The 12,354-nt window shown below is 49.4% G+C and overlaps 1 protein-coding gene across 7 annotated transcripts in view; it reads left to right on the forward strand.

Moving 5' to 3' along the window:
- Traf3 (TNF receptor associated factor 3) overlaps positions 1 to 12,059 on the forward strand; it is a 102,108-nt gene extending 90,049 nt beyond the window's left edge. For 6 of the 7 annotated variants that reach the window (XM_029540588.1, XM_029540592.1, XM_029540590.1 and 3 more), the window contains 3 exons: positions 3,008 to 3,148; positions 8,486 to 8,660; positions 9,344 to 12,059. In XM_029540588.1, coding sequence (XP_029396448.1) covers positions 3,008 to 3,148; positions 8,486 to 8,660; positions 9,344 to 9,915 — 888 coding nt within the window. In that variant the 3' untranslated portion in view covers positions 9,916 to 12,059. The remainder of the gene's footprint in view (positions 1 to 3,007; positions 3,149 to 8,485; positions 8,661 to 9,343) is intronic. The other variant, XM_021202218.2, reaches the window with a different exon arrangement.
- The last annotated feature ends 295 nt before the right edge of the window (positions 12,060 to 12,354 follow it).

The raw sequence follows: 12,354 nt of genomic DNA on the forward strand, positions 1-12,354 counted from the left end.
TTTTTTTGGTTTTTCGAGACAGGGTTTCTCTGTGTAGCCTTTGCTGTCCTGGAACTCACTCTGTAGACTAGGCTGGCCTTGAACTCAGAAATCTATCTGTCTCTGCCTCCCAAGTGCTGGGATTAAAGGCGTGCGCCACCACCGCCTGGCTTCTTTCCTTTTCTTTGTGGGTTATCTTAGCACTGATCTAGGACAAAGATTGTCCCAACTTCCATCCTCTGGTCCTCAGTTCCATAGTTTTGTGAACAGTGGTCACCCACAGGTGAATTAATTGGCTCTGGTTGCCTTGGCACTGATAGCATGGAGACTGGAGGGCTAGACCACTTAACCCCAGATACTGGCCTGTTCCTCACAAAGCAAGTTTGCCAGTCCCCATATGCCTGGTTACTAGTGTCACATGGTCTACAGCTATGTCTTTTGTGAGACCTAGATAGGAAGCCTTTGCCTTCACCCCGTTGTTTACAGTTGGTTCTCTTAGCAGCTATACTGGCTTCATAGACAGCACCACTATCAACAGCTCCTCCTCCCCGAGGGGCTGTGAGCCTGCAGCTAGGTTCTTCCAGTCAGAGTGTGCCTGGCTCAGGCACTTGTTCTCTGGTGGTCACCCCACAGCAGGACCGTGTTTCCATGAGAGAAAGGCAAAACAAAATAGTTGTGGGCTCACACTCACTGTGGCTCACTTACATTCAGCATACATAGATTAAAAGCTTGTAGCAGAAGAGTATCAAGAACTGATAAGGGATAATAAAAAAAAAGGCCTGCCAAGAGCTGTGCGGTGGTGACACACTCCTTTAACCCCAGCACTTGGGAAGCCAAGGCAGGCAGGTCTACAGATGGAGTTCTAGAACACAGGGCTACACAGAGGGACCTTGTCGCAAAGGCTCTTCCTCTTACTTAGTTTTACCCAGGCGGTGCAGCACAAGCCTGTAATCCCAGCCCTAGGGAGGTAGAAGGATAGAAGGTCAGGGTCATAATTAGCTACAGAGCAAGCTCAAGGCCAGCCTAGGCTCCCGGAGAGCCTGTCTCAAAAGTCATTTTGTTGTTGTTTCGTTCATTCCTTGTTTCATTCACGGCAGTATGACGGCAGCACAGGAGTTTAGTGGCTCTTGAGGTGTGTGCTGGCTGTTCAGTACACCAACCTAGGAAGTACTGAGGCAAAGGATGTTTTAAAGCTGTAGAGGTCGGTCCCAGTTTTACTGACAGGGAGTGTGTCTGGAACACACCTGCCTGCTGGCTTCAGTGGCCGTCCTCTGAGAGCCAGATGAAGGCAGCCGTGTGCAGGGGCTCCAGATCTTTGCTCTTTAATATGAGTATGAACTCATAGTCCAAATAAAGGAACTTCTAAAGGAACAAAACTAAGACTAGTTGGTATGTGTGTGCATGTTACTGTTCGTTGCTTCTGCTCAACCAGTACTTGATTGGTGCAGGAAAATTGGTATTTTTAGAAGTATCAATGATATTCTTGTTTAAAATGATAGCTCCACTTAGGGTGAGGGTAAGAAGAGTCTGGAACTCAGTCTGGATGTCCAGACGGGAATGATGGACACTCGCCGCAGAAGAGCCTTGTGCCGCTGCTGCCGCTGCTGCTGCCGCTGCCCTCTGCCATTAGTACAAGTTTACAGGTTGATAGTGTAGGAGCTCGTGACCTTAAACGGGAAGAAGGCCGGTGTTGCTATAATCTTGGAAAGTGAAGGCATGTTTGCCTGTGAGCCGTGCAGGTGAGGGCGTGCTTGCCTGTGAGCCGTGCAGGTGAGGGCGTGCTTGCCTGTGAGCCGTGCAGGTGAGGGCATGCTGTGTTTGTTTTCCTTCTATCTTACTGGTTTGGTGGTTTTGGTTGGTTGGTTGGTTGGGTTTTGCTTTTTCCAGACAGGGTTTCTCTGTGTAGCACTGGTTGTCCAGAAATTTACTCTGTAGACTTGAATTCAGAGATCTGCTCACATCTGCCTCCCAATTAGTGGGACTAAAGGCATGTCATCACACCTGGCTCACTCTACTGAGTTTTTGTATCAGGGTCTCTCTGGGTGTGAGCTCTATTTCTGAGTGGGCAATGGGCCGGCCCAAGGATGAGATGACGTGCCTGTGTAACCTCAGTCCAGCCAAGCTCCTTGTGTTTGGGGATGTAGCACTACTGGGCAGGGGCCTGGCAGGGTGTGAGGTCATATTCATTGGGCCATGATTGGTTTTTAAAGATCTGTCCATAGGGAGTGTATATCTTTATGGAGGTGCATATGTTAGAAAATGGTTTTAAAAGCTAGTTAGTTGAAAGGCCTGCAATGCTTCACTGCCTCTGTGGTGTGAACATTTCACATCTCTTCTCAGCAGCTCCGGGTTGACAGTTGTTACTGTATGACCAGGGAATCTCAGGAACAGTTCTTTAACTGAAACTGTGAGGTGGCAGTGGCTCCCATACCTCCCAAGTTCCACGGCCCCTACCTTTGCTTCTGGACTGAGCTGTTAGGTTCCAGTTGTGGATACAGGCAGTGTCTGTCTTCCTGTGCCTGCCCTGTTTCAGTTAGTGATGTCCTTCAGGGACTAGCTTTTTATTATGATTTCATATCAAATAGAAAGAATAAAACAGAAAATATCAAGTCCATTCTGTTAGAGCAGATGAGATTCTGTGAGGACCCTGTTTCGGATATATCTGCAGTGCTTCTGTGAGCTGGATAAAATATAAAACTGGTTTTTATTATGTGCCCTGGCCAAAAATTAGAATCTACACTGATATAAGGTTTGTTTACACTAAACACTTTCAAAACCAACCCCTTGTTCTGACATTCAGTTGTCCCTGCCCCAGACCTCCCTAAGCTGCAGGAGAGACAGAAATAGCTTACAGGGCTCCCTGCTAGCTCTCCAGAATTCCTCTTTTTTGTGTAGAGGGATTTTTCTCCTGGGCTCCTTTTAAGAAGCCAGTAGAAAGCTTATACTGTGAAAGTTTAATTACTATCATTATTGTTAATTAACACCAAACCACTTTTTGTTAAATTAATTGAAAGATTTTTTTCCTCAGGTTTCCCTGCTGCAAAATGAAAGTGTTGAGAAAAACAAGAGCATACAGAGCCTCCACAACCAGATCTGCAGCTTTGAGATCGAAATTGAGAGGCAGAAGGAGATGCTCCGAAACAACGAGTCCAAGATCCTTCACCTGCAGGTGAGCAGCCAGGCCGGGCCCTCACAAGCCGATGTGCACATTCAGGTGCAGCTCGGGTCAGCACGACCCTGCCTGGGAAGCTAACCCAACACCCACTGGAGCGTGTGAAGCTTAAAGACCGTGATTTAAGGATGGTGTCACTCCGTGGTAGCCATTTCTCTAGTTTGTGCAAGGGCCTAGGTCCCATCCCCTACATTGCAAAAAAGGAGAGAGAGAGAGTAGAATCTGTTTGTATTACTATACATTGATAAGAGATATTGCTCATAAGAACTTGTGTGCTGCTGGGCAGTGGTGGCACATGCCTTTAATCCCAGCACTTGGGAGACAGAGGCAGGTGGATTTCTGAGTTCGAGGCCAGCCTGGTCTACAGAGTAAGTTCCAGGAGAGCCAAGGCTACACAGAGAAACCCTGTCTTGAAAAACCAAAAAAAAAAAAAAGAACTTGTGTGCCAAGGACTGAAGTGAAATCAAACCAGATTGCTGTGTTCTAAGTTTTCCCACACACATTCCAACTTTATTTCAAATAATAATCCAAAGATGCCCCCAAACAACAAACACATAAACTTTTGCAGGGCTGCACAGTTATTTCTGCTCTTTCAGATGACAGAGAGGGGTTTGATTCACAGAACCTACAAGGTGTCTGTAACTCCATTTCCAGGGACTCTGGTGCCCTCTTCTGGCCTCCATGGTCACAGCAGGAATGTGGTACTGAAAGGGTTAAAGGAAGTAGACTTGATACTTTTGTACAATTTTGTACTTTTGATACTGTTGTGCGTTTTGCTGGCCCAGGAAGTTTTGTTGTTTGTTTTTTTAGTATTTTCATTCCATTGTGTGGCAACGTACACATGTGCCACAGTATGCGTGGGGGGGGGGGTCAGAGGGTGGGGTCACAGGGAGGTCTGCAGGTCTCCAGCATGTGAGTTCCAGAGATCAAATACAGGTCTTGTGGCAGCGAGCTTAGTAGCACTTCAACTGACTGAGCCATCTCTCCAACCTGAAGGATGGTCTCTTAATAGAATTTTAAAGAACACACACACACTAAACAAAAGAAAAGGTGTTGGTCTGGGTTATGAACCCCCAACTACTGCAAGTGCTGGGATTGAACCCAGGTCCTTGAACAGGCTGAAGTGCACTTCTGTTTACTTTGTATTTTGAGACAGGTCTGCACTAAGTTGCCTAGACCGGCCTTCAACATGTCATAGCCTGGGCTGGCATTTCCCCCTTCCCTCAGCCTCTTTAGTAGCTGACATTACGCTGGATGGTGGTGGTGCACGCCTTTAATCCCAGCACTTGGGAGGCAGAGGCAGGCGGATTTCTGAGTTCCAGGACAGCCAGGGCTACACAGAGAAACCCTGTCTCAAGTAGCTAACATTACAAAGCCAGGTATGGTAGGCCCACGCCTCTAATCCTGGTACTCAGGAGGCAGAGGCAGGTGGATCAAGGTCAGCCTGGTCTTCAGAGGGAGTTCCAGGACAGCCAGGGCTATACAGAGAAACCCTGTCTTAAAAATAAGAAAATAGAAAAAGAAGAGGAGAGATTACAGAGCTTTGCCCCCAAGCCTAGTGTCTTAGTCAGGGTTTCTATTCCTGCACAAACATCATGACCAAGAAGCAAGTTGGGGAGGAAAGGGTTTATTCGGCTTACATTTCCACATTGCTGTTCATCACCAAGGAAGTCAGAACTGGAACTCAAGCAGGTCAGGGAGCAGGAGCTGATGCAGAGGCCATGGAGGGATGTTCCTTACTGGCTTGCTTCCACTGGCTTGCTCAGCCTGCTCTCTTACAGAACCCAAGACTACCAGCCCAGAGATGGATCCACCCACAAGGGGACCTCCCCACCTTGATCACTAATTGAGAAAATGCCTTACAACTGGATCTTGTGGAGGCATTTCCCCAACTGAAGCTCCTTTCTCTGTGATAACTCCAGCTGTGTCAAGTTGACACAAAACTACCCAGTACACCTAGCAAACCATCTTTTCTTTATCAAAATGGTAGCCACGGGGCTGGAGAGATGGCTCAGAAGTTGAGAGCATTGGCTGCTCTTCCAGAGGACCAGGGTTCAATTTTCAGCACCCACATAACAATTCACAGTTGTCTTTAACTCCAGTTCCAAGGAATCCAACACTCATATAGCATATATGAGGGCAAAACACAAATGCACATAAAATAAAAATAAATCATTAAACTAAAGTATTGCCTGGATGAAGAATCCAAGGCTAACAGGGCAAGTTAGTGACACCCTGTCTGAAAACTAAAAAGGGCTGTGTGTATAGTTCAGTGGTAGTGGGTTTGCCTAGCATGCCTAAGGCACTGGGTTCCATCTTAAACACTTTAAGGGATATTGGCGGGGGGGGGGGGGGGGGGGGGGGGGGGGAGGGAGGGAGGCAGAGAGACAGACAGAGAAAGAGAGAATATGTGTGTGTGTGCTGAGAAGTGGCTTAGTGGATAAACGTACTTGTCACTATACCTGACACCTTATGTCCAGTCCCCAGAACCCATGGTAGAAGGAGAAAATTGACTCCTGTATATGTATGGTGGGATGCACGCGCGCGCGCAAGCGCGCGCACACACTGTATATGTGCAGTGGGACACACACACACTGTATATGTGTGGTGGGACACACACACACACACACACACACATTGAAAGAGCAAAAAGACAGGATCACTGGCACTTGCATAGTCCTAGCTATTTGAGAGGCTGAGATGGGAGGACCTCTTGAGTTTGAACAGCATAGTGTGATCCCTGCCTCAGAGAAGGGGTGGGAAGGGAAGCAGCCAAGTCCTGAGCTGAGCCACACGTGGAGCTGCCAGTTGATGACCCAGAGGTTCATGCCGCGGGGCTCACTCGGGTGAGCAGCCACAGGCCACACTCTCACTGAACAGGCTTGTATGGCCAGGGCCTAGTGACCTGAAGGTGACAAGGGATAGCAGAGGACAGTCACCAGAGCCCAGAAGCTGTAGTGTATACAGCTGGTCATCTGAGACCTTGAGTTGGGGATATTTCTTATGTGTGAGACAATTGCTTCCCAGCTTCTGAAGCTGTAACTGAACCCCACACCTGCACGTAGGCTGCGCATTTATAGAAACACTGGTGGCTCAGGTCACCAAGTGCCCAAGCATTCAATATTTGGCTGGTCATAGAGGAGGCTTGAAATGGACCTATTCTCTGCTTCGACACTCTTGTTTATGCAATGAAAGGTCTGTCTGAAAAACAGCACAGTCCCTTGCCAGGATGCTCCCCTAGGTTGTGTGGGGGAGCCCACTGTGTGGAGCATATACCTGCACACAGAGTGCATACCCTGGTCTCTGCATGGGGTAGCACACACCAACGTGCACCATACTTGCTGGGAGAGCTTCCCGGCCAGTGAGGTGGCCCTGTCCCCTCCTTTGCATGTCACCAGCTGTTGGGAAGGAGCAACTCAGGGCTTCCTTGCTGGTCCTCTAAGCAAGCACTGCCTCGCACCCTGTGCTTTTCCTTCTTACCAGTGCAGATGACAGTTGGCTTTATGGGGGCAATGCATTCAGGGACACCAAACTGTGGCTCGTTAAAGTCAGTACGATTGGCCCACAGAGAAGAGTTCTTATGGAGTCAAATATCCCTCTGATTATATATTCTTGTTTAAAATAAATAGACATGGGGCTGCAAAGATGACTTAGCCATTAAAGGCTAGGCTTACAACCAAAAATAAAATAAAGATATCTACATAGCAGGTTTTTTGAAAATTGAAGACCTTATCTATGCTAAGTCTGTAGGGGGGTTGTATATGTGCACATGTATATACACATATGTATTCCCAGAGGGTGGAAGAGGATGTCAAGTGTCCTGGTCTGTCACTCTACCTTATTCCTTTGAGAAAGGGTCTCTCACCAAATGGGAGCTACGCTGGTGGCCAGAAAACCCTATAAAGCTGGGTTGTGAGTAACGCATGCAGCCGTCCCCAGCCCTTCACATGGACTCTGCGACTTGTGTTGGCACAGGAAGGAATCTTGTGCTGAGCTATCTCCTTGCCCACCCCACCCCCATCCTTCTTAAATGTCAGTATCAGGTTTCTTGAAAAGAACAGGGAGATTCACGTTAGCCTTGTACTCTATGTGAAGGACTCCAGACCTGCCTCCTTCATTCCTTCCTGGTTGGTCACATCCAACAAAGATACAGAAACCCAGCATTTCAAATATAGACTTCCAAAAGAAGTGAAGGTGGTAGGCTGGGCCCTGAGCACCCTGTATAACCAGTGGCTTCAGAGCTGTTCTACTGCCACTGGAGCTCTATAGAGTCTTTGCATAACAGAAACTTCAGGTCCTTGACTCCATCACAGGGACACAGTCAGGCTCGAGCATGGGACTCTCCCCATGACTGTCACGGGAACACACAGCCCTTTAATCCCCAACTGGAACACCAGTCTCTGGTACCATCACAGGTAGAATGATATGTTTCTATAAAAAGCTCTTCTGAGTTACTTAGTTAAGGCAGTGTGGAACTGGCCCTTGCTGTTGGCAGGCCAGTGTCAGAACATATGTCCTGGTGCCCCTGAGTGTAGAACTTACTCTCATGGGCCAGGCCCTCTCTGGCCACTAACACCCAGGGTCTCTGGTAGAGGAAGGATGGAGAGAGCTCTTTGTTTCCCTGATCCTTGGCACAGTTCTAGGGTCTCCCTCTAGTCACAGGACAGAAGCATTCTGTCCTGAGCCAGGCAGCAGGACAAGCAGATGGTGCCAGGTCATCATTGTGACTCCCTCATCCTAACCTTTGATTGACAGGGCCAGAGGTCTTGCGCCCTGAGAATCCTCACTAGTCAGATGAGACTTTGACCTCAGTCCCTTTGGCCTCCTATGGTACCAGAGGTGACAGGGAGATGACATCTGTGAGTGTGAGGATATGGTCACAGCCAGGGTTCTGAAAGGAGAGCATGTGACATTGGTGTGATGTCTGGCTGCAGTTACGTGACAAACAGGCAGTTTGGCCATCCCAGAAATGGCCTAAGTTGGGGAAGCCGTTTAAGAGATATGGGCAGGAAAATGACTACTCTGGGCCACGTGCACACTGTGGTGTTGGGAGTTGCACCTTTCATTTGATCCACCCAGCCCTTCTGGTGACTTGAAACACAAATACAGGCTGGACGGGGTGTCACACTGCCGGGTCTCTCATGTGAGACAGGTCTCAATCCAACTGTTTACAGCTTCACTCTGTATTCTACATAAGTTCCTATCCCCAGAGACGCCCAGGAGGCAGGTGGGTCTCAGCCAGTGGTTATCCACACGGGGCAACAGCTCCAGCTTGCATTTGGGGGGTCTCAGAGTTCTGACTGGCTTTTATCCTTAACCCCTTTGGTCTGGAAGCGAGTAATAGACAGCCAAGCAGAGAAACTGAAAGAACTGGACAAGGAGATCCGTCCCTTCCGGCAGAACTGGGAGGAAGCAGACAGCATGAAGAGCAGTGTGGAATCACTCCAGAACCGAGTGACTGAGCTGGAAAGCGTAGACAAAAGCGCGGGCCAAGCGGCTCGCAATGCAGGTAAGTGGGCCTGGGTCCGGGGCAGCTGCTCCCAGGCACAGGCGGTGCATGCTGGGAGGCCTCTAGTAGGGGCAGTTTTCACTTAGATTTGTCCTTCTGCACGAGGCCCAGCTTGGCTAGGCTACAGGTGACCCGCAGGACATGAGGATGTCAAGGTGTATTGGTCAGGGCACCCCTGACACACCCTGAGAGCCTGGAGACAGGAGCAGACCAGGCAGGGGAAATAGACAGCCTAGTGTTGCCCAGGTATTGCGAGCAGATGCATACCTGTCGCTTTGAGTCTGAATGAGCAGTGATGATTTTCACGGAAGGAGTAGGGAGCAGGGGTGGCTTACTGTGCTACATGGGTTGGATCACACAGATGCAAGTGTGTGGTTAGAATAGAGTAGGAGGCAGCTTGGATTCAGAGCCTATGTCCCTGAGGAGGCCAGGACTGAAGGGCAGGAAACGTGGCAAATAGGTAGTCAGGCTCTGACAGCTCTGGCCTGGCAACTGGTACCTTGTGACTACCAGAGGAGAGGGGAGGAAATATTCAACACAGATGCCCCATGCCGTGTCTGCTTTGCATATGCCCACCCTCTGCACTCACAGTGGTGTCTGTGGGCTGCTGTTCCAGACACAGGTGCAGGTGTGCTCCGATGTTTCCATGTCTCATTTGCCAAATGTTTTCTTACCTATGACAGGCTTGCTGGAGTCCCAGCTGAGCCGGCATGACCAGATGTTGAGTGTTCATGACATCCGCTTGGCCGACATGGACCTGCGGTTCCAGGTCCTCGAGACCGCCAGCTACAACGGTGTGCTGATCTGGAAGATCCGTGATTACAAGCGCCGGAAGCAGGAGGCGGTCATGGGGAAGACCCTGTCTCTCTACAGCCAGCCCTTCTACACAGGTTATTTTGGCTATAAGATGTGTGCCAGGGTCTACCTGAATGGGGACGGCATGGGGAAAGGGACACACTTGTCGCTCTTTTTTGTCATTATGCGTGGAGAATATGATGCTCTGTTGCCATGGCCGTTCAAGCAGAAAGTGACACTTATGCTGATGGATCAGGGGTCCTCTCGCCGTCATCTGGGAGATGCATTCAAGCCCGACCCCAACAGCAGCAGCTTCAAGAAACCCACTGGAGAGATGAATATCGCCTCTGGCTGCCCAGTCTTTGTCGCCCAAACTGTTCTAGAGAACGGGACGTATATTAAAGATGATACAATTTTTATTAAAGTCATAGTGGATACCTCGGATCTGCCTGACCCCTGACAAGAAAGCAGGGAGGTGGATTCAGCAGAAGGTAACTCCTCTGGGGGGGTTGAACCGGTCTGTCTTCACGAAGGTCCTCGCCCTCAGAAAGGACCTTGTGGGACAGAGGAGGCAGCCGGAGGAGGAGAAGGAGGTCGAGTGGCTGACAGGAGAGCCACATGTGAAAACAGACCCCAACGGATTTTCTAATAGACTAGCCACACTCACTCTGAAGAATTATTTATCCATCAACAAGATAAATACTGCTGTCAGAGAAGGGTTTCATTTTCATTTTAAAAGATCTAGTTAATTAAGATGGGAACATATATGCTAAGAAGAAACTTGATTTTTCTTCCTTAACTTAAACACCAAAAAGAGAACACACGTGGAGGTAGCTGGATGTGTCAGCATGTCAACTTACACGGAGAACTTAGGAAATAGTAACACAATCCCGATGTAGTCATCCTAAAATGCAAGAGTGCAATCTTGTTTCAAATATAGTATATTGTCTATTTTTAAGGCCTCATCTGGTCTCTGTTTTAATAATTTGTTTGTTAGAAGACCCTGAGTAGGCAGAAGGTCTCTAAATTCAGAAGTCATTTTTAATTTAAAATTCTACAAATAATTGTTACTGCAAACATTTTGTTTTAAAACGTTGATAGACTGATATTTCTTGGAAGAAAATGTAAAATATCAAACACTGGTTATCACTTGTGATAGGAAAGAGAATATTGAACCTGCTGTTATTTCTCGTTAGAAATGTAACCCTTCGATATCTGTCGTAGTTAGTGACACTACTTCACAATGACGATGAGAGGGACAGCTCTGGATGCTGTGCATCAGTTCAGACTTACAATTGTTTTCACCCTAAAATAGGGCATTAGTTGAACTTTGGAGTTCTAAACAAAATCCTATAGGTTTTTACAATTCTGCCCCATGTTTAGACAAGCTCTGTTGCTGACAGCACCAGCCTTGGTCTCCAGTGTCAGTGTCCGGGGACAGGCAGGTGACCCATGCCGCAGGCAGGAGGCCCCAGCGAGCATCCCATCCTGTCATACTGCTGCATCCGGCTAGCGCGCTCTGAAAGCAACATCCGTGCTCAGAGATGGTGGCATACGGTACATGTGCCTTAGATGTGACATGCTGCTTCTTGTCCCTGGGTTTGCATTCACCATGGTTCTAGAAAGTGACAGTTTAACCAGATCTCTCTCCACCACCAGAACTTCGTCTCTACCAGGGCCCTCAGACAATTCTGAACCTGCCTGGGGAAGCCAGGCCTCCGTTGGTGGCTCCTGAAGCCTCTGCTGCTAAATATTCATAGATTCCAACAGTAGGCCCCCAAGAGCAGCTTAGTTCCACTCCAAGGGAGGGAGGTGTGAGCAGAAGCCACACCCTTCCAGGTCTCTGCAAGGGCCCTGAAATCCCCACAGCATGAAGGAGAAGTGCCCGAGCCCCAAGCATTCCAGAGACCACTGGTCTGGGGCCTGCCCAGGCTGGCAACAGTAACCCTGGCCTCCCTGTGAGGAGGGAGGCCAGCTGATTCCCAGCCTGTGAATGCAGAGGCCCGCCCTCTCAGCTCACTGTTCCCACTGTGATGAGAAGCCTGGAGCCCTGCCCCGGTGCCCCTTTTGCTATGCACCACACTTCACGGTGCTCTACACTGATGGGTGCTACACGCGACAGGTGCTTCTTAGGCAAAACCAATGTGTGCGAACCACCACATCTGTGCCACTTGCCCAAAAGGCGCGCCCACAATTGGCCAGCTGGGCCTGCGCTTCAGACTGCCTGCCTCTGGGCTCTCCCCATGGTCGCACGGGGACAGCTGGGTTGGTGCCCGGTAGCCCACCTTGTCTCTGGTGCTGCCATCTGTCCTGGGTGTGCCTTCGCCCCAGTGCCTGCTGGAAGTGCCCTCCTCTCGCACACCTGTCCCCGTGCTTCCATGAGCGACCTCTTGGTTTCGAGCACTCATCCTGCCCTACCATGACTGAAGCATTTGGTTCGTCCCCTGTTCCTCCCTTCTCTCCATTCTGCTGGGATTGCTTTGGGGTAAGTCAGTGCCCTTGGTTCTGCTCACAAGGAAAGACTGCAGATCTCATGTTCTTTCAAAGGTGCCCCCTTCTTCCTCTAGGCCTGTCACCAGGGTTCCTCCTCCAAAGATCTGGAGTGGGGGGACCACCCAGCAGCCCTTGGCTGGCCTCAGGAAGCTTTCCATGGCCAGATGTCAGCAACAGGGACATCCCTGCAGCTCCCCCACTTCAAAGAAGTCAGTGCAGTACCAACAGGTGTAGGCCAGCAGCAGCATGTCTGACAAAAAGCATGTCTGTCTTTAGTTTCAGACCCTGGTATGAGGGTGACCCTGACATGTCCTCGGACCCGCCCTCCCTTCTAGTGAGACTTGTACAAGGCTCCTTCCTATTCGAGGTGGCCCTCCTGGCTTCCCCCTGTGCCTGTAGGGTGTGT

This window comes from Mus pahari, chromosome 7 (assembly GCF_900095145.1).
Source record: "Mus pahari chromosome 7, PAHARI_EIJ_v1.1, whole genome shotgun sequence".
NCBI classification, from domain to species: Eukaryota; Metazoa; Chordata; class Mammalia; order Rodentia; family Muridae; genus Mus; species Mus pahari.